We start from the raw sequence: 20,607 nt of genomic DNA, 5'->3' as shown, positions 1-20,607 counted from the left end.
ATCCCACAATATTATCTCATCTTTGGATTTTATCTTTATTTATCCAGTATCAAACACTTAAATAATATCCTATTTCATTTCATATTATTCACATTTTAGTCAAATAGCAGATGGAGATAAGAATTACTGTAGCATTAAACATCGATTGGCCCTTAACTCTAAACTTAAGCATCCTATTGGCTCTTGACTCTAAACAGGAGCATCATAACTCAAACTTGTGGACAGCCAGAGGAGTCAACAGTACAGACAGCCAGGGACTCAGAGGGGAGTCAGTGAGTTCTCCCACTGTAAGGTCACCGGTTATTTTAGTTCACCTTTATTTAACCAGGTAGGCTAGTTGAGAACACCTTTATTTAACCAGGTAGGCTAGTTGAGAACACCTTTATTTAACCAGGTAGGCTAGTTGAGAACACCTTTATTTAACCAGGTAGGCTAGTTGAGAACACCTTTATTTAACCAGGTAGGCTAGTTGAGAACACCTTTATTTAACCAGGTAGGCTAGTTGAGAACACCTTTATTTAACCAGGTAGGCTAGTTGAGAACACCTTTATTTAACCAGGTAGGCTAGTTGAGAACAAGTTCTCATTTACAACTGCGACCTGGCCAAGATGAAGCAAAGCAGTGCGACACAAACAACATAGTTACACATAGAATAAACAAACATACAGTCAATAACACAATAGAACATCTGTATACAGTGTGTGTAAATGAAGGAGGAAAGGCAATAAATAGGCCATAGTGGCAAAGTAATTATAATTTAGCAATTAACACTGTAGTGACAGATGTGCAGATGAGGATGTGCAAGTAGAAATACTGGTGTGCAAAAGAGCAGAAATAAAATAAAATATGGGGATGAGGTAGGCAGTTGGTTGGATGGGCTATTTACAGATGGGCTGTGTACAGCTGCAGAGATCGGTAAGCTGCTCTGACAGCTGATGCTTAAAGTTAGTGAGGGAGATATGAGTCTCCAGCTTCAGTGATTTTTGCAATTTGTTCCAGTCATTGGCAGCAGAGAACTGGAAGGAAAGGCGGCCAAAGGGGGTGTTGGCTTTGGGGGTGACCAGTGAAATATACCTGATGGAGCGCGTGCTGCGGGTGGGTGTTGCTATGGTGACCAGTGAGCTGAGAAGGTGGAGCTTACCTAGCAAAGACTTATAGATGACCTGGAGCCAGTGGGTTTGGCGACAAATATGAAGCGAGGGCCAGCCAATGAGTTCATACAGGTCGCAGTGATGGGTAGTATATGGGGCTTTGGTGACAAAACAGATGGCACTGTGATAGCAAACTGGATGCAGTCTGAGTAGAGTGTTGGAGGCTATTTTGTAAATGACATCGCCGAAGTCAAGGATCGGTAGGATAGTCAGTTTTACGAGGGTATGTTTGGCAGCATGAGTGAAGGAGGCTTTGTTGCGATATAGGAAATAAATTCTAGATTTAATTTTGGATTGGAGATGTTTAATGTGAGTCTGGAAGGAGAGTTTACAGTCTAACCAGACACCTAGGTATTTGTAGTTGTCCACATATTCTAAGTCAGAACCGTCCAGAGTAGTGATACTAGGCGGGCGGGCGGGTAGCAATCGGTTGAAGAGCATGAATTTAGTTTTACTTGCATTTAAGAGCAGTTAGAGGCCACGGACGGAGTGTTGTATGGCATTGAAGCTCGTTTGGAGGTTTGTTTGCACAGTGTCCAAAGAAGGGCCAGAAGTATACAGAATGGTGTCGTCTGCGTAGGGGTGGATCAGAGACTCACCAGCAGCAAGAGCGACATCATTGATATATACAGAGAAAAGAGTCTGCCCGAGAATTGAACCCTGTGGCATCCCATAGACTGCCAGAGGTCCGGACAACAGGCCCTCCGATTTGACACACTGAACTCTATCTGAGAAGTAGTTAGTGAACCAGGCGAGGCAGTCATAAGAGAAACCAAGGCTGTTGAGTCCCACCCACACACAACCCATTCTGCCTCTGCGCTCAGCCCATCAGAATTCCAACACACACACACACCGTCAGGAGTGTGTGTGTGGTCAGGACAGACAGGATGAGTGACCTCAGATAACTGATCGGCAGAGGATAATGCATGAACTTTCCATCGACTCACCCCCCCACACACACCTCTTACCCCCCAGTAAGATGTGACTTCACAACCATCATTCTCACTGGGCTTGCAGGACTTGGCAGAGTGTATTCATATGGTGCCAGTGTGTGTGTGTGTGTGTGTGTGTGTGCTAAAAGAAGGAGGATTTTCCATAAACACACAGATTAGGTCCACTCCTCTTTGAGTGGGATTAAAACACTGTGGGAGGGGTACACACACATATGAGCCATGCGCTCGAGACGTGATTGGCTTGGTGTTGTAAAGGGTGCTGTGATTGGCTGAATACTGCAAGTGTTAAATTCTGATTGGCTGAGAGCAGAGGCAGAATGGATTGTGTGTGGGCGGGACTGCCAAGGAATATGGGGGATGGTGATAGGTCGGGACAAAAAAATGACATCCACGAGTTTATCTGACACTGGGGAAGTAGATAAAAGACCACGTTGCCCACAACATAAACAAATACTAATGCAGCTGCTCTTTCTCTTCACTAACAATGCGAGTGTGTGTTTAGTCTTCGGTCTGTTGCTAGTAGGGTATCCTAGCCTATTCATTGATGATAGACCCTGCTTTACTGACGTTGTGAGACGTTGCAAGCAAAGAAATTGCAAGATACAGTTTTTGATTGGCAGATTGGCCTAGTGCACGGTTCTGACTTTCTGCCTGGTGGCCGACCTGACTGTGCCCCTCCCCTCTCTCTCCGTTCCTCACTAGCTCGCTATGAAAGATGCAAGTGTTTGTGTTCTTGGAAGTATGCCAACTAATCAGTCTCCTCCATTCCAAAAAGACTGAATCGTAAGTCGATTCCTAGAGGAAGATGGGTACTTTCTACTAAATGTCTTGGTAAGTCACAGTATTTAATGAACTTTAAAGTACTTCTGTAGGAGAAAACGGTCTACACACAGGCAGCTCGAGATGATTTGATTAACAGTTCTGGTCGCCTAGTGATGGACGTTAGTCCCGCTTCGGAAGTGGCATTCCTTTACAGACAAGTAAAATGCCCGTTCAGTGGCGCTTTGAAACCATTTCCAGAGAAGGTTTTGTGTGGGCATTTAAAAAGCCATAGTGTAACCTTACAGACAAACCAACATGCCGTAGCCAAGGTGCTTTAAAGAGGATATGACTGCGGGAGATATAAAAGTTCATTCCCCAGTCCTTGAGGTCATACGTAACAGAACCATTTTTCTGCATTGTGAATAGACGTGGAATTTTATGATTTGTTTTTAAATCATTTTAACGGAGAACCAAAAAAAGAAATGGCAGTTTAAAAGTTAAGCAAAATGATCCATTTGTCACATCCCTAGAGTGTAGGAGGATAATGATTGGGTAGCTGACAGGCACAGATTTCAACCCTGGGACAGACCCAGACCCTAATGAATGGGTAGCTGACAGGCACAGATTTCAACCCTGGGACAGACCCAGACCCTAATGATTGGGTGGGACGAAAACAATAAACAAAAGAAAAATCAATAGTTACAATTTATCATAAATGTATATCCTGATATGTATCGTTTTGACAACGCTGCAATATTATTTTTGCGCTAGTTGGCTGTACCTGCAGCTTGTTCTCCATCTTAAAAAACAAACTAATAGGGAGCCAACATGTTCTCAGCACTTTTATTTTCCTGACTGATCAGAAGTCGTTGTAATGGCCCTCGTCTCTCTGCAGCAGACATATGTTGAGCAATATGTTTGGAACATCGAATCCCAATAAAATCTCATTATCGAATCGCAATTTATATAGAATCTTGAGAATTGAAATACATATCGTATCAGCACCTAAGTATGGTGATGATAACGTATGGTGAGGTCCCTGGCAATTCCCAGTCTTAATAAACACACACTCTGTGGATGAGACGGGGTTGGGGACTCATGTTTCAGTGGTGAAACCAGGGTTCTCTCTCACCCAGCTATTTAACAGTCTCACATTGACTGGCTAATAACAGAGGAAACGATTAGAATAAGAAACTCCAGCACACTGGCACTCCTGTATTGTCGTATACTCCACCATAGAAACACAATGATTAGAACTTCTATGTTCTCCACAATGGGTTTAACGGAACTCAAACCAAAAGCAGGTCTGTAACAGGGCTTTCCTCGCCTGGTTCCTCTCTAGGTTTCTTCCTAGGTTCTGGCCTTTCTAGGGAGTTTTTCCTAGCCACCGTGCTTCTAAACCTGCATTGTTTGTGGTTTGGGGTTTTAGGCTGGGTTTCTGTACAGCACTTTGAGATATCAGCTGATGTAAGAAGGGCTTTATAAATACATTTGATTGAACATTCTCTACATGTTAGGCTTTAAATACAGACAGAGACAGGGACAGAGACAATTCAGGTTGACCCTCAAGCAGCGTCTCTTACCTGTGGGTTCTGATCTCCTGTCAGAGTGCAGAGGTACGGAACGATCTTACTGAGACTCAAAGGCTGAGCACCATACCTGAGGGGGGGTGAAGAGAGAGAGATGGTATGAGTTTAGTTGTGTAACCGACCATCATTCAGTAGCCTTCACCAGTAGGCTTTAGAGAGACCTTTAGCTACGTAGCAGCTTAGAAAGTTCCACAACAGTGTTGCTATTAGCGAGATGATGGTCCAATTAGCGAGGAGATTTTGAAGGCTTTAGGTTAAGAGAGTGGTGCATGCCTTAGAGTAGTGTTAGCAGCATAAACTAACCCTGCAAGTCAAGTACTTTCTCCACTTCCCTAAATCCTAACACCAGTCCAATACTTCTAAATGGACGGCAGGTAGCCTAGTGGTTAGAGGGTTGGGCCAGTAACCAAAAGGTTGCTAGATCGACTCCCTGAGCTGACAAGGTAAAGATATGTCATTGTTCCCCCGAACAAGGCAGTTAACCCACTGTTCCTAGGCCGTCATCGGAAATAAGAATTTGTTCTTAACTGACTTGCCTAGTTAAATAAAAAATGTGGAGATGAGTGGAGAAGTGGACAGATTGGGACTCAGGGTAGGTCACCAACTCTGACCTCTAATCACTCTCTCACACAGGTAAGAGGAGTCATTCTGGAGAGAGAGTGGGTTGTGTGGTTCTTGATCCCCCTCTCTCTCACACAAACAATATGATTATGTCCCATGTAAGCTGCAGTAGGGGATTCATATTGTTCTGTGGTATATGACCCTCTCTCTCCTTTCCTCTCCGTATGACTTGTGACCTCAGGAATTGATTGATGGTGAAAGAGGAAGTACTCACGTGTTGAGGGTGGCGCAGAGAACCAGACACACGCCCTCTCTGCTGCGGAAATTCTTATGTTTAAAACCAGGAAGCAACCTCTCCCACACATACTACAGAGAGAGATAGAGATTGAGAGAGAGTTAACATTGAAGGAGTCTATGGGAGGCAAACTGAAGGGGGCTCAGCAGATTACTGACAGAGAAGGTTACAGTGTCTGTGTAAGTAATTTTCCATGCAGTTCTGGTTATGTCCAGATGAGGGAGCTGCTGATACTGTCTTACTCTAGAGCTCGCCAGCTTTGGTGAATGATGTATTAATGATCGAATCAGAGGGAGAGAGACTGGGCTTTGGTTGCTGTAAACTCTTGCTCTCGGAGGTGAGCTTCTCACAGTTCTGCGCCTGAACTCCTCTACCCAGCAGGCCAAGCTTCTCACAGTTCTGCGCCTGAACTCCTCTACCCAGCAGGCCAAGCTTCTCACAGTTCTGCGCCTGAACTACTCTACCCAGCAGGCCAAGCTTCTCACAGTACTGCGCCTGAACTCCTCTACCCAGCAGGCCAAGCTTCTCACAGTTCTGCGCCTGAACTCCTCTACCCAGCAGGCCAAGCTTCTCACAGTTCTGCGCCTGAACTCCTCTACCCAGCAGGCCAAGCTTCTCACAGTTCTGCGCCTGAACTCCTCTACCCAGCAGGCCAAGCTGGTTAAAATATCCTGATTAAAGCCAGTTAGTTGTAATCAGGTTATAATGTAATGTGGCTGTAACAATGTTCTGCTAGGTGATCTACAGGAGCTGCAGACCTCCAGGCCTGACACCGAACGCTCCTGGAATACAGGATGTCAGGGAGTGTACGATCTGTCTGACCACGGGCGTGTGGCAGTGTGCGTCTTTACCCTTCTCTCTCACTTTTGTGCATGTCTCACCATAGACGATGCTGTGTGTATGACGTGCCTGTCTCACCATAGACGATGCTGTGTGTATATGACGTGCCTGTCTCACCATAGACGATGCTGTGTGTATATGACGTGCGTGTCTCACCATAGACGATGCTGTGTGTATATGACGTGCGTGTCTCACCATAGACGATGCTGTGTGTATATGACGTGCCTGTCTCACCATAGACGATGCTGTGTGTATATGACGTGCGTGTCTCACCATAGACGATGCTGTGTGTATATGACGTGCCTGTCTCACCATAGACGATGCTGTGTGTATATGACGTGCGTGTCTCACCATAGACGATGCTGTGTGTATATGACGTGCGTGTCTCACCATAGACGATGCTGTGTGTATATGACGTGCCTGTCTCACCATAGACGATGCTGTGTGTATATGACGTGCGTGTCTCACCATAGGCGATGCTGTGTGTATATGACGTGCGTGTCTCACCATAGGCGATGCTGTGTGTATATGACGTGCCTGTCTCACCATAGGCGATGCTGTGTGTATATGACGTGCGTGTCTCACCATAGACGATGCTGTGTGTATATGACGTGCGTGTCTCACCATAGACGATGCTGTGTGTATATGACGTGCGTGTCTCACCATAGGCGATGCTGTGTGTATATGACGTGCGTGTCTCACCATAGGCGATGCTGTGTGTATATGACGTGCGTGTCTCACCATAGGCGATGCTGTGTGTATATGACGTGCCTGTCTCACCATAGGCGATGCTGTGTGTATATGACGTGCCTGTCTCACCATAGGCGATGCTGTGTGTATATGACGTGCCTGTCTCACCATAGGCGATGCTGTGTGTATATGACGTGCGTGTCTCACCATAGACGATGCTGTGTGTATATGACGTGCCTGTCTCACCATAGACGATGCTGTGTGTATATGACGTGCGTGTCTCACCATAGACGATGCTGTGTGTATATGACGTGCGTGTCTCACCATAGACGATGCTGTGTGTATATGACGTGCTTGTCTCACCATAGGCGATGCTGTGTGTATATGACGTGCTTGTCTCACCATAGGCGATGCTGTGTGTATATGACGTGCCTGTCTCACCATAGACGATGCTGTGTGTATATGACGTGCGTGTCTCACCATAGACGATGCTGTGTGTATATGACGTGCGTGTCTCACCATAGGCGATGCTGTGTGTATATGACGTGCGTGTCTCACCATAGGCGATGCTGTGTGTATATGACGTGCGTGTCTCACCATAGACGATGCTGTGTGTATATGACGTGCGTGTCTCACCATAGACGATGCTGTGTGTATATGACGTGCCTGTCTCACCATAGACGATGCTGTGTGTATATGACGTGCGTGTCTCACCATAGACGATGCTGTGTGTATATGACGTGCCTGTCTCACCATAGACGATGCTGTGTGTATATGACGTGCGTGTCTCACCATAGACGATGCTGTGTGTATATGACGTGCGTGTCTCACCATAGACGATGCTGTGTGTATATGACGTGCCTGTCTCACCATAGACGATGCTGTGTGTATATGACGTGCGTGTCTCACCATAGACGATGCTGTGTGTATATGACGTGCCTGTCTCACCATAGACGATGCTGTGTGTATATGACGTGCGTGTCTCACCATAGGCGATGCTGTGTGTATATGACGTGCGTGTCTCACCATAGGCGATGCTGTGTGTATATGACGTGCCTGTCTCACCATAGGCGATGCTGTGTGTATATGACGTGCGTGTCTCACCATAGACGATGCTGTGTGTATATGACGTGCGTGTCTCACCATAGACGATGCTGTGTGTATATGACGTGCGTGTCTCACCATAGGCGATGCTGTGTGTATATGACGTGCGTGTCTCACCATAGGCGATGCTGTGTGTATATGACGTGCGTGTCTCACCATAGGCGATGCTGTGTGTATATGACGTGCCTGTCTCACCATAGGCGATGCTGTGTGTATATGACGTGCCTGTCTCACCATAGACGATGCTGTGTGTATATGACGTGCCTGTCTCACCATAGGCGATGCTGTGTGTATATGACGTGCGTGTCTCACCATAGACGATGCTGTGTGTATATGACGTGCCTGTCTCACCATAGACGATGCTGTGTGTATATGACGTGCGTGTCTCACCATAGACGATGCTGTGTGTATATGACGTGCGTGTCTCACCATAGACGATGCTGTGTGTATATGACGTGCTTGTCTCACCATAGGCGATGCTGTGTGTATATGACGTGCCTGTCTCACCATAGACGATGCTGTGTGTATATGACGTGCGTGTCTCACCATAGACGATGCTGTGTGTATATGACGTGCGTGTCTCACCATAGGCGATGCTGTGTGTATATGACGTGCGTGTCTCACCATAGGCGATGCTGTGTGTATATGACGTGCGTGTCTCACCATAGGCGATGCTGTGTGTATATGACGTGCGTGTCTCACCATAGACGATGCTGTGTGTATATGACGTGCGTGTCTCACCATAGACGATGCTGTGTGTATATGACGTGCGTGTCTCACCATAGGCGATGCTGTGTGTATATGACGTGCCTGTCTCACCATAGACGATGCTGTGTGTATATGACGTGCCTGTCTCACCATAGGCGATGCTGTGTGTATATGACGTGCGTGTCTCACCATAGGCGATGCTGTGTGTATATGACGTGCCTGTCTCACCATAGGCGATGCTGTGTGTATATGACGTGCGTGTCTCACCATAGACGATGCTGTGTGTATATGACGTGCCTGTCTCACCATAGACGATGCTGTGTGTATATGACGTGCGTGTCTCACCATAGACGATGCTGTGTGTATATGACGTGCGTGTCTCACCATAGGCGATGCTGTGTGTATATGACGTGCCTGTCTCACCATAGACGATGCTGTGTGTATATGACGTGCCTGTCTCACCATAGGCGATGCTGTGTGTATATGACGTGCCTGTCTCACCATAGGCGATGCTGTGTGTATATGACGTGCGTGTCTCACCATAGACGATGCTGTGTGTATATGACGTGCCTGTCTCACCATAGACGATGCTGTGTGTATATGACGTGCGTGTCTCACCATAGACGATGCTGTGTGTATATGACGTGCGTGTCTCACCATAGGCGATGCTGTGTGTATATGACGTGCCTGTCTCACCATAGACGATGCTGTGTGTATATGACGTGCCTGTCTCACCATAGGCGATGCTGTGTGTATATGACGTGCGTGTCTCACCATAGGCGATGCTGTGTGTATATGACGTGCCTGTCTCACCATAGGCGATGCTGTGTGTATATGACGTGCGTGTCTCACCATAGGCGATGCTGTGTGTATATGACGTGCGTGTCTCACCATAGGCGATGCTGTGTGTATATGACGTGCGTGTCTCACCATAGGCGATGCTGTGTGTATATGACGTGCGTGTCTCACCATAGGCGATGCTGTGTGTATATGACGTGCGTGTCTCACCATAGACGATGCTGTGTGTATATGACGTGCGTGTCTCACCATAGGCGATGCTGTGTGTATATGACGTGAATCTCACCATAGGCGATGCTGTGTGTATATGACGTGCGTGTCTCACCATAGACGATGCTGTGTGTATATGACGTGCCTGTCTCACCATAGGCGATGCTGTGTGTATATGACGTGCCTGTCTCACCATAGGCGATGCTGTGTGTATATGACGTGCCTGTCTCACCATAGACGATGCTGTGTGTATATGACGTGCCTGTCTCACCATAGGCGATGCTGTGTGTATATGACGTGCGTGTCTCACCATAGGCGATGCTGTGTGTATATGACGTGCGTGTCTCACCATAGACGATGCTGTGTGTATATGACGTGCCTGTCTCACCATAGGCGATGCTGTGTGTATATGACGTGCCTGTCTCACCATAGGCGATGCTGTGTGTATATGACGTGCCTGTCTCACCATAGACGATGCTGTGTGTATATGACGTGCCTGTCTCACCATAGGCGATGCTGTGTGTATATGACGTGCGTGTCTCACCATAGGCGATGCTGTGTGTATATGACGTGCCTGTCTCACCATAGGCGATGCTGTGTGTATATGACGTGCGTGTCTCACCATAGGCGATGCTGTGTGTATATGACGTGCGTGTCTCACCATAGACGATGCTGTGTGTATATGACGTGCGTGTCTCACCATAGGCGATGCTGTGTGTATATGACGTGCGTGTCTCACCATAGACGATGCTGTGTGTATATGACGTGCGTGTCTCACCATAGGCGATGCTGTGTGTATATGACGTGCGTGTCTCACCATAGGCGATGCTGTGACTTCCATACAGCGGAGGATGACCGTCTGACTCTGTTCTCTGACCTGGTCCTTACTGTCCCCCAACCGGTCCACTAACGCAGGGACCACTGTGGAGAGATGTCAGCACATAATATAATACATAACCATGTACCCTTTATTATGTGCATTAAATCACACACACACACACACACACACACACACACACACACACACACACACGACCTTAGTGCCCCCTAGTGGACTTGTTTAAGAAAACAACAAATGTCACAAATCACAGGTCAATCACACACACTTACTCACACAGAGACAATCAAATGGCATATTTGAAAACTTGACTTGAATCCATAATGAAACATTGCAGGTACAGAGGCTACTAGACAGACTTAATTAGACAGTGGGTCTCTATGGGACAGGGTTACTGTCGAGTTCACACAGTTGTCTGCTAGCAGAGAGACAGAGAGGAAACAGAGTTTGGACCAGACAGACAGAGAGGAAACAGAGTTTGGACCAGACAGACAGAGAGGAAACAGAGTTTGGACGAGATGGAGTTGAGATTTTCCTTAGAGGCACTAGTTTCTCTGCTACTGTTTTATGCAATCCTCAGACTCCCCCTTTGAACCTCAAACACACGTGCGCACACACACAAACCGAAGGCGAGGAAGGTTGCTCTAAGATGACATCACCATGTCACTCCCCCGCTGATGTTTTTTGGGAGGAATGCCTCTGTGTGCGTGTGTGTGTGTGTGGTGGGTTGTTGCTACCACAGCTGGTTTCATAAGCAACAGGGGCAATACGGGTCCAGCACACAGTGTCAGGGGGCATTGTTGCCGAGACGGACACACGTCATCGTCTGATGTTAGCATCAAACACACACATACTGAATATATGTGGGAGTTCAATGTGGTATTTACCAGAAAACTCATCTCTTCATTCATTGTAATTTTAGCTCTTTAAACTGTTGCATTAGAGGACTGAGGTTTCACTTCTTCTGAACACTGGACAAACACTCCTCACAACGCTGGACAAGATGGCCACAGCCCATCATCAACGAGAGACAGGAGAGAGGAACAGAAATACACAACAAACAGCGAGTGGGGAGTGAGTCAGTTCTGTGTAGATCACTAATGTCCCTCATTAATCACTATGATCTCATCTCACTCTCCTCTGTGTTTGTAGAGAGAGGGCTAGAGCCAGAGGATGATAGAGCCAGAGGGCTAGAGGACGATAGAGCCAGAGGGCTAAAGCCAGAGGGCTAGAGGACGATAGAGCCAGATGGCTAAAGCCAGAGGGCTAGAGGACGATAGAGCCAGAGGATGATAGAGCCAGAGGATGATAGAGCCAGAGGGCTAGAGGACGATAGAGCCAGAGGATGATAGAGCCAGAGGGCTAGAGGACGATAGAGCCAGAGGACTAAAGCCAGAGGACGATAGAGCCAGAGGACTAAAGCCAGAGGGCTAGAGGACAATAGAGCCAGAGGGCTAGAGCCAGAGGGCTAGAGGACGATAGAGCCAGAGGGCTAGAGGACAATAGAGCCAGAGGGCTAGAGGACAATAGAGCCAGAGGGCTAGAGGACAATAGAGCCAGAGGGCTAGAGGACGATAGAGCCAGAGGGCTAGAGGACAATAGAGCCAGAGGGCTAGAGCCAGAGGGCTAGAGGACGATAGAGCCAGAGGGCTAGAGGACAATAGAGCCAGAGGGCTAGAGGACAATAGAGCCAGAGGGCTAGAGCCAGAGGGCTAGAGGACAATAAAGCCAGAGGGCTAGAGGACAATAGAGCCAGAGGGCTAGAGCCAGAGGGCTAGAGCCAGAGGGCTAGAGGACGATAGAGCCAGAGGACTAAAGCCAGAGGGCTAGAGGACAATAGAGCCAGAGGGCGATAGAGCCAGAGGACGATAGAGCCAGAGGACGATAGAGCCAGAGGACGATAGAGCCAGAGGACGATAGAGCCAGAGGACGATAGAGCCAGAGGACGATAGAGCTTGTCTAGAGGATATTTTTGCCCTGAACGCCAAGAGAGATATTTGACTAAACTTTTCCATTAAGGACATTACACACACACACACACCACAGAGAGGAGAGGAGTGTGTGTGTTTTCTGTTGGGTTCAGGCAAGGTCACAGAGGGTCGTTTTCCCTTTGGAGTCTGACAGCCTGTCTCCTCCTAGAGCTAGACTGTGTGTGTGTGTGGCCAGCCTGGGTGACAATGACAACTGGTGGCACCTGCGGCAGTGGTCTGACAGGACAGAGTTATATAAGTACACCACACGCACACCAAAGCCAGATACAGGAGCAGTCCATGAGGGCTGTAGGGTGTGTGTGTGTGTGTGTGTGTGTGTGTGTGTGTGTGTGTGTGTAAAGGGGTTAGATGGGTTGGTCCTACAGTAAGCCAGACGATGTGCAGCCTAAATATAGAAAAGAGGATGAATCAGGGGAGAGAAAGAGTGAGAGAAACAGAAAGAGAGAAGAGGTAGAGGAATGTAAGCATCTCACCTGTTCCCAGGTATCCTCTGAAGCGCTCCCCCAAGCGATCGACAAACGCCCCGGCAATGTCTATCCCCAACAACGCCACCTACAGGACAGACAAACACAATACTGTCAACACAGGGTGACACACAGACACACACCCCCTCAACACACACAGTATCAAAGTTAGAGTTCTGTCTCTCTCTGTAGTCTAGTTTTCCAGTGTGTGTGTGGGTGTGTTTGTGTGTGTGTGTGTGTGTGAGAGAGAGAGATTAGGATCTGATCTCATGCAGAGGGCGCTGTGTGTCTGGAATGCTTATGTTGGCAGACCACGATGGAAGCACAACATTCCAGAGAAAATCTGTAAAAATATTCCCCCTCTCCCAGAGAGAGAGATCCTGACTGCTGTTATTCACTGTTTTAGTCAAACAGATTGAGAGGAGCCAGGTAACCACAGAGTGAGAGAGAGAAATAGGGAGAGAGAAAGAGAAAGGGAGAGAAAAAGGGAGAGAGAAAGAGAGAGGTAGAGAAAAAGGGAGAGAGAAAGAGGGAGGTAGGTAGAGAAAAGGGGAGCGGTAGAAAGAGAGAGGGAGAGAAAAAGGGAGAGAAAGAGGGAGGTAAAGAAAAAGGGAGCGGTAGAAAGAGGGAGTTCTATCGTATGTCTCAGATTATTCTCTTGTGGAGTATTGAGACCAAAGGCGTCATGACATCATATGTTGGACCAGGTCCAGAGGTCTGAGGAGGAGGACAGAGAAGATGGCTGCTTACAAGACAGACGACACACCGAGAGAGAGGGCTGAGAGAGGGATGAGAGGAGGCAAGGCAAAGAGAGTAATGAAGGGAGGACAGAGAAGAGAGAAGAGAAGACAAGGAAGAGAAGGAGAGAGAGAGAAGGGAGGACAAAGGAGACAGAAGAGAAGACAGAAGAGGAAAGGAAGGAGTGAGAAGAGAGAGAAGGAAGGAAGAGAGTAGGGAGGACAGAGGACAGAGGAAAGGCAGGACAGGACAGAGAAGAGAGAGTAGGGAGGACAGAGAAGAGAGAACAGAAGAGAGAGTAGGGAGGACAGAGAAGAGAGAACAGAAGAGAGAGTAGGGAGGACAGAGAAGAGAGAACAGAAGAGAGAGTAGGGAGGACAGAGAAGAGAGAACAGAAGAGAGAGTAGGGAGGACAGAGAAGAGAGAACAGAAGAGAGAGTAGGGAGGACAGAGAAGAGAGAACAGAAGAGAGAGTAGGGAGGACAGAGAAGAGAGAACAGAAGAGAGAGAAAAGACAGGGAAGAGAGAAGGAGAGAGAGAAGACAAGGAAGAGAAGGAGAGAGAGAGAAGGGAGGACAGAGGAGACAGAAGAGAAGACAGAAGAGGAAAGGAAGGAGTGAGAAGAGAGAGAAGGAAGAAAGAGAGTAGGGAGGACAGAGGACAGGCAGGACAGGACAGAGAAGAGAAGAGAGAGCAGGGAGGACAGAGAAGAAGAGAGAGCAGGGAGGACAGAGAAGAGAGAACAGAGAAGAGAGTAGGGAGGACAGAGGAGAACAGAAGAGAGTAGGGAGGACAGAGAAGAGAGAACAGAAGAGTGTAGGGAGGACAGAGAAGAGAGAACAGAAGAGAGTAGGGAGGACAGAGGAGAGAGAACAGAAGAGAGTAGGGAGGACAGAGGAGAGAGAACAGAAGAGAGAGTAGGGAGGACAGAAGAGAGAGAACAGAAGAGAGAGTAGGGAGGACAGAAGAGAGAACAGAAGAGAGAGTAGGGAGGACAGAGAAGAGAGAACAGAAGAGAGAGTAGGGAGGACAGAGGAGAGGGAACAGAAGAGAGTAGGGAGGACAGAGGAGAGAGAACAGAAGAGAGAGTAGGGAGGACAGAGGAGAGAGAACAGAAGAGAGAGTAGGGAGGACAGAGGAGAGAGAACAGAGAAGAGAGTAGGGAGGACAGAGAAGAGAGAACAGAAGAGAGTAGGGAGGACAGAGAAGAGAGAACAGAAGAGAGTAGGGAGGACAGAGGAGAGAGAACAGAAGAGAGTAGGGAGGACAGAGGAGAGAGAACAGAAGAGAGAGTAGGGAGGACAGAAGAGAGAGAACAGAAGAGAGAGTAGGGAGGACAGAGGAGAGAGAACAGAAGAGAGAGTAGGGAGGACAGAGGAGAGAGAACAGAAGAGAGAGTAGGGAGGACAGAGGAGAGAGAACAGAAGAGAGAGTAGGGAGGACAGAGGAGAGAGAACAGAAGAGAGAGTAGGGAGGACAGAGGAGAGAGAACAGAAGAGAGAGTAGGGAGGACAGAGGAGAGAGAACAGAAGAGAGAATAGGGAGGACAGAGGAGAGAGAACAGAAGAGAGAATAGGGAGGACAGAGAACAGAAGAGAGAGTAGGGAGGACAGAGGAGAGAGAACAGAAGAGAGAGGAGGGAGGACAGAGAGTGAAAAGAAGAAGACAGGGAAGAGAGAAGGAGAGAGAAGAGAGGACAAAGGAGACAGAAGAGAAGGAAGAGAAGAGGACAGGAAGGAGTGAGAAGAAAGGAGAGAGTAGGGAGGACAGAGGAGAGTAGGGAGGACAGAGGAGAGAGTAGGGAGGAGAGAAGGGAGGACAGAAGAGAGGACAGAGAAGGGAGGACAAAGGACAGAGAGAAGACACCCCCTCCCTCCTCCCTCCCAGCCATATGGCAGCTCCACTGGAGGGGTTGAGAGCGATTGAGGGGGCTGTGTATGTGTGTGAGTTTACCTGGGGGTGACAGTGGGGGAAGTCAGCAGGCTAGCTGAGCAGTGAACACACTCACTGTGACTAGAGGGAGGAAGTGGAGGGGAAGAGAGGACCATATGTCCACTCAGGTATTGTCAGGCCCCTCTGATACTAACACACTGAAAACAACACACCAATCCTCAGCTGTCAGCCTGTGTTCATGACTCACTGTGCATGTTGTCTGGCTGGTAGTGACCTCGCAGAAACACACAATAAAGATGAAGTAGCATCTTTACCAAAACTGCCTGGTCAACTGTCAGGCCAGCCGTCCCAACCAGAGGAAAAGCCTGGCCTCCATCTGAGAAGGGGAATCCCTTTCTGGCCATGTTCAGAAGACTGGGATCTGACAATGGGAGAATCTCAACTGCACACACCTCCCGTCCTCTCTCTCTTTAAACCCACTGAGGAGAAGGTCCCAGGGAGGGACCGCTGACCTTCTCCTCCAATGGGTTTTGAGAAGGAGGCGAGGGGACACCAGGAGTGTACAGTTGAGATTCTCCAATTGTCTGAGACCTAAACACTATCCCAGGCTTTAGCTCAGCAGGGTAAGTTTAGTAGAGTGCAGCTAACCTGGGTTCAAACCCAGTGGATCAGCAGCTCTAAAACATTCAGAGAGCGAAGATAAGGCAGTCTGCAATATTAATGTGGCTGCTGTGGAGCGTGTGTTGCAGAGGGAATGGTCTTACTGTTATGTCAATGAGCATGAGGAGAATTTGCTGCAGTGTGTTTGAGAGAGAGGAAGAGGGAGAAAGAGGGAGAAGAGAGAGGAAGAGGGAGAGAGAGGAAGAGGGAGAAAGAGGGAGAAAGAGGGAGAAGAGAGAGGAAGAGGGAGAGAGAGGAAGAGGAAGAGGGAGAGAGAGAAAGAGAGAGAAGAGGGAGAGAGAGGGAGAAGAGAGAGGAAGAGAGAGGAAGAGGGAGAAGAGAGAGGGATATATTTAGTCCATAAATAAAAGAGGAACCAGTAACATTGTCTCTACCTTCTTGCACTTTGTGCTGTTGTCTGTACCATGTTTGTGCTGTTGTCTGTACCATGTTTTGTGCTGCTGTCTGTACCATGTTTTGTGCTGCTGTCTGTACCATGTTTTGTGCTGCTGTCTGTACCATGTTTGTGCTGTTGTCTGTACCATGTTTGTGTTGTCTGTACCATGTTTTGTGCTGTTGTCTGTACCATGTTTTGTGCTGTTGTCTGTACCATGTTTTGTGCTGTTGTCTGTACCATGTTTTGTGCTGTTGTCTGTACCATGTTTTGTGCTGTTGTCTGTACCATGTTTTGTGCTGCTGCCGTGTTGTTGTCATGTGTTACTGCCGTGTTGTTGTCATGTGTTGCTGCCATGCTGTTGTTGTCTTAGGTCTCTCTCTTGTCGTGGTGTGTGTGTTTGTCCTATATTTTTAACCCCGCCCCCGTCCCAGCAGGAGGCCGTCATTGTAAATAAAAATGTCTTCTTAACCAACTTGCCTAGTTAAATACAAAAAATGACAACTCTCCTCTGTACAGCAGACTCTCTGAGTGAGTCTCAGTCTGTCTGGGGCTTTACACATCCTGTCTCTGACTCAATCATTCTTGACCTCTCTCTAACCTCTCCTCCTTTCCTACTCTGCATCAAATATCCCTGTCTCCTGCACTCGCATTTGCTATTCCTGAATCCCAATCCTATCTGCAGTCGCGCTCCCTCTCAATCTCAGTCTCTCTCTTCTGTCCTCCCTCCATCTAGCTCATCTGGTCTGACTCAGCATCTTCACAGCAGCCGGCCCCTCCCCTTTTCTGCTCTCGGACAATTAGGATCTCTAATTTGAAGAGAAGGGTAAAATCATGATGAATAAAAAATATAAAAGGACAGGTGGGACCTGATTCTATGTGTTCCTTTGAGATGCTGTGTGAATATAGACATGTACTGTAAACACTGAAGGACCAGGCTCATATAACTAACTCAATCACACCCTGGTCAAAGTGATTATCCTGCTGATGTCACATTCTGTGTTTCTGTCAAACTATGTCATCCTATTATAATAATATATAACCCTAAGGGAAATAATACGATACTTTGAGCTGATTTCAGTTTTATTTCACTGAATCCTCTGGAAAGTCTAGTGACCTTTTTCATTGCAGCCCGGTCCAGCCTGAGACTTTCCATGGGCTTAAACTCTGGTGTTATACCAGGGAAGGTCATCTATACTGAACTAGTTTCACCTCCAGTTGAATGTAACAAACATCACCTTCTGTGTCTGCTGCAGGGATTCATTCCATGGTTCAGACATAACTGTCTGGGTTTAGGAGATAACTTAGCAAAGAAAACAAGGGCCACATTCCAGCATTTTCCACAGATACCGAAATGACATTCGGAGCCAGTTCGTTTTGCATGGACCGGTGTCCCGGGTGGGTGGAGATCTAATTTAAGGACCAATGGAAAGGTCTAAAACATTCAAACTCCACCACCCGGGTCAGTGGGCCATGCAAAACGAACTCGCTAATTGACACACACAATGGGGTGCCCTGACCCCTCCCCCATCTTCTGCTCTAGTCTGGGTGCTCCTCTGACAATGGGGTCCTCCTCCAAGCACACACACAGCCCACTACTAGCAGTCTGTCTGGGCTAGGAAAACAACCAAAAACTGAAGGATCTCGAACTCAATCCCATCACATCGAGTCACAAGATAACACATCACTTGTATTAAATGTATTAGTACTAGATTATTCGCTGTTTATTCTAGCTAACTGGCTGAACAAGCGTGGATGGTTAGCAGTTAGCTAGCGTCGGCTATCATTTAAGAAAATGTTACCCTTTTAAACTGCAGGCCTAGTTTGGAGGACATTAGTGGGCTGTTTGAATCAGATCAGCTCAATTTGGTACAATTACAGCTCAAAATACAGGTAACTCGCAAAATAAAGGAAACACTTGGGGATACAAATTATATTGAAAGCAGGTGATTTCCTGCGCGCCTCAGTCAACGAAACACCAAATGATGGAACTGATCGTGGAAGACTGGAGTCGTTTCGCCCCAACAGAGTTCCAGACACTTGTAGAATCTTTGTCCAGGCGGCTCTTGGTGGCCCAACGCCCCTCCTAGACACCACGTTGGCGTTTCCTTTATCTAGTCAGTTACCTGTATCTGTTACAGCGAGACGGCGGGGACCGTTCGTTATCCAATGAGTAACTTCTTTCTCGCTTCCTAGCTAGCTATTGTCCCCACACTGATCATCACCCCTGGCTAGGCATCCCTACAGTATATATTCCCTGTCGACATCCTATCACCACAAACATTTCTCTCAAAGTAACTAGTTAGTCAACGATTACCAAAAACAGGATCGATTGGGGGACAATGGACCTCTGCAAAGTACACCGCAATGTCCCCTCACCTTGTAGTTGCTGGAGTTGACCCATCCCGTCAGCTCATCTACAGTTTTATCGAGCCGTGGTTTGTCTTGCTCCACATCGGTGGACCTCTGCGGGTCGTTCAGGTAGTCTATGAGGTCCTGCCCAACCTGCAGCCTGCGGGTAACGTCTTTCTGCAGGACCTGCTGGTAAAAATAATCCATGTTGTCATGTTCCTCCATTGGGCAGGCAGTGCCGTGTGGCCAGCTCCTTCTGGGGCCAGCCGCAGACGACAGGGGGTCCTGGCGGGTTGGTTGTGGAAAAAGGTTCGCTGCGGTCGGTGGTCCCTTTCTTCTGAGCGGATGACAGCTGCCTGGACGCTTGGGTGACCGCTATTTTACGTTTGATCAACAACAAAACAAACGCCTGTCAAATTAGCTTGCTAGCGCAATCACTTTGTCCAAAACACACACTGCTCAACTTTGATTTCAGCGAAGGATAGAGAATGTTGCTCTCGGATAACTTGTTAGCAATAACTTTCTAAAAGTTTTGAAAAATAAGACAAATTTGCAGTAAAACTAACCGGGCCTGTATCAATCCATAACACAATAAAGCTACTAGTAGCTAAGCTAACGAAGTTAGTCACGCACGGTGGCAACACCTAGTGGATAGCGAGATATGTGGAAAGCAACGTTAGCTAAACTAACAGTTAGCTAGTTGGTCACAGGCCTGACGCCTAGTTTCGCTTCATTTATGTATTCCATGAGTTGAAAAACCTCTCCAGGGAGGTGTTGTCGAACCCTTGAAAATAAAGTTGCGCCAAAACTTCGAGAACAGTGTTTCAGCCTTCCTCCCACAGTTCCTGCCTACTTTTAATCCGGGAATAATCGCCCCTGCTAAACTGTCTAGCTAAACCCTCCCCCGCTGAAAGCCAGCGCCAAGCCGGTGACTGCAGTTGACTAGTAGGAGCAGACGACGAAGGGGTCCTTCGCAGGGTTGCCAGGAATTTATTATCCCGCACATTACTCTGTTTACTTTGAAATATTTTTCATACCTCTTTCTTGACACAAAAAATAACTGCTGTATATTTAATTTTGTCTACATGTTGCATGAAAATTATTAATATTTGAAGCTGTTTTCTCAGATGTTCCTTATCATTAAAATGTAAATGTCATACTCAGGTGTAGCCCAATACTGGACTAATGGAGCCTAATGTTAGTTAGTCCAAGGACCTTACATGTTCTGTTTAAAGGGTGAATTGGCCCTGGAAGCCAAAACAGCCAAATATTCCAACTAAACGTGAATTGATTCTCAATTGTGATACAGCTATAGAAACATACAGCTTCTACTTTACTCTATCACATCAAAATAATTTCAAAGATGCGAAATACAAACTCAAACACTGTTTGAGCCTGTTAAACTATTAAAGGTGTGTTTCAATTGAACCTTTTTTATTATTATTTCTCACTGATATGAAAGATAAGTTCCTTGTGCTTCCAAAACCGCACCACAAGCAATGAATATTAATGTTCAGGCATTGTGGCTCTTAACAGAACTCTCCCCTACAGAAGCCTCCTTCTTCCAACAACTCTTATGTGTAATGCGATGGACCTGAGAGTCATGACCAAGGGCT

At 47.3% G+C, this 20,607-nt stretch overlaps 1 protein-coding gene across 16 annotated transcripts in view; it reads right to left on the bottom strand.

Moving 5' to 3' along the window:
• The window catches only part of clasp2 (cytoplasmic linker associated protein 2), an 81,889-nt gene extending 61,944 nt beyond the window's left edge, over nt 1-19,945 (bottom strand). For 8 of the 16 annotated variants that reach the window (XM_031793222.1, XM_031793225.1, XM_031793228.1 and 5 more), the window contains exons 1-5: nt 19,019-19,944; nt 12,964-13,042; nt 10,479-10,582; nt 5,291-5,382; nt 4,450-4,525 (exon numbers count right to left, since the gene is read on the bottom strand). In XM_031793222.1, the coding sequence (XP_031649082.1) occupies nt 4,450-4,525; nt 5,291-5,382; nt 10,479-10,582; nt 12,964-13,042; nt 19,019-19,216 (549 nt within the window). In that variant the 5' untranslated portion in view covers nt 19,217-19,944. Of the gene's footprint in view, nt 1-4,449; nt 4,526-5,290; nt 5,383-10,478; nt 10,583-12,963; nt 13,043-19,018 lie in introns of all 16 variants that reach the window. The other 8 variants (XM_031793241.1, XM_031793229.1, XM_031793240.1 and 5 more) reach the window with 3 other exon arrangements.
• Nucleotides 19,946-20,607: the final 662 nt, after the last annotated feature.

Source organism: Oncorhynchus kisutch, linkage group LG17, assembly GCF_002021735.2.
Source record: "Oncorhynchus kisutch isolate 150728-3 linkage group LG17, Okis_V2, whole genome shotgun sequence".
Classification (NCBI taxonomy): domain Eukaryota; kingdom Metazoa; phylum Chordata; class Actinopteri; order Salmoniformes; family Salmonidae; genus Oncorhynchus; species Oncorhynchus kisutch.
Note: the sequence above shows the minus strand (reverse complement) of the source record. Positions and strands in the feature narration are given on the sequence as shown.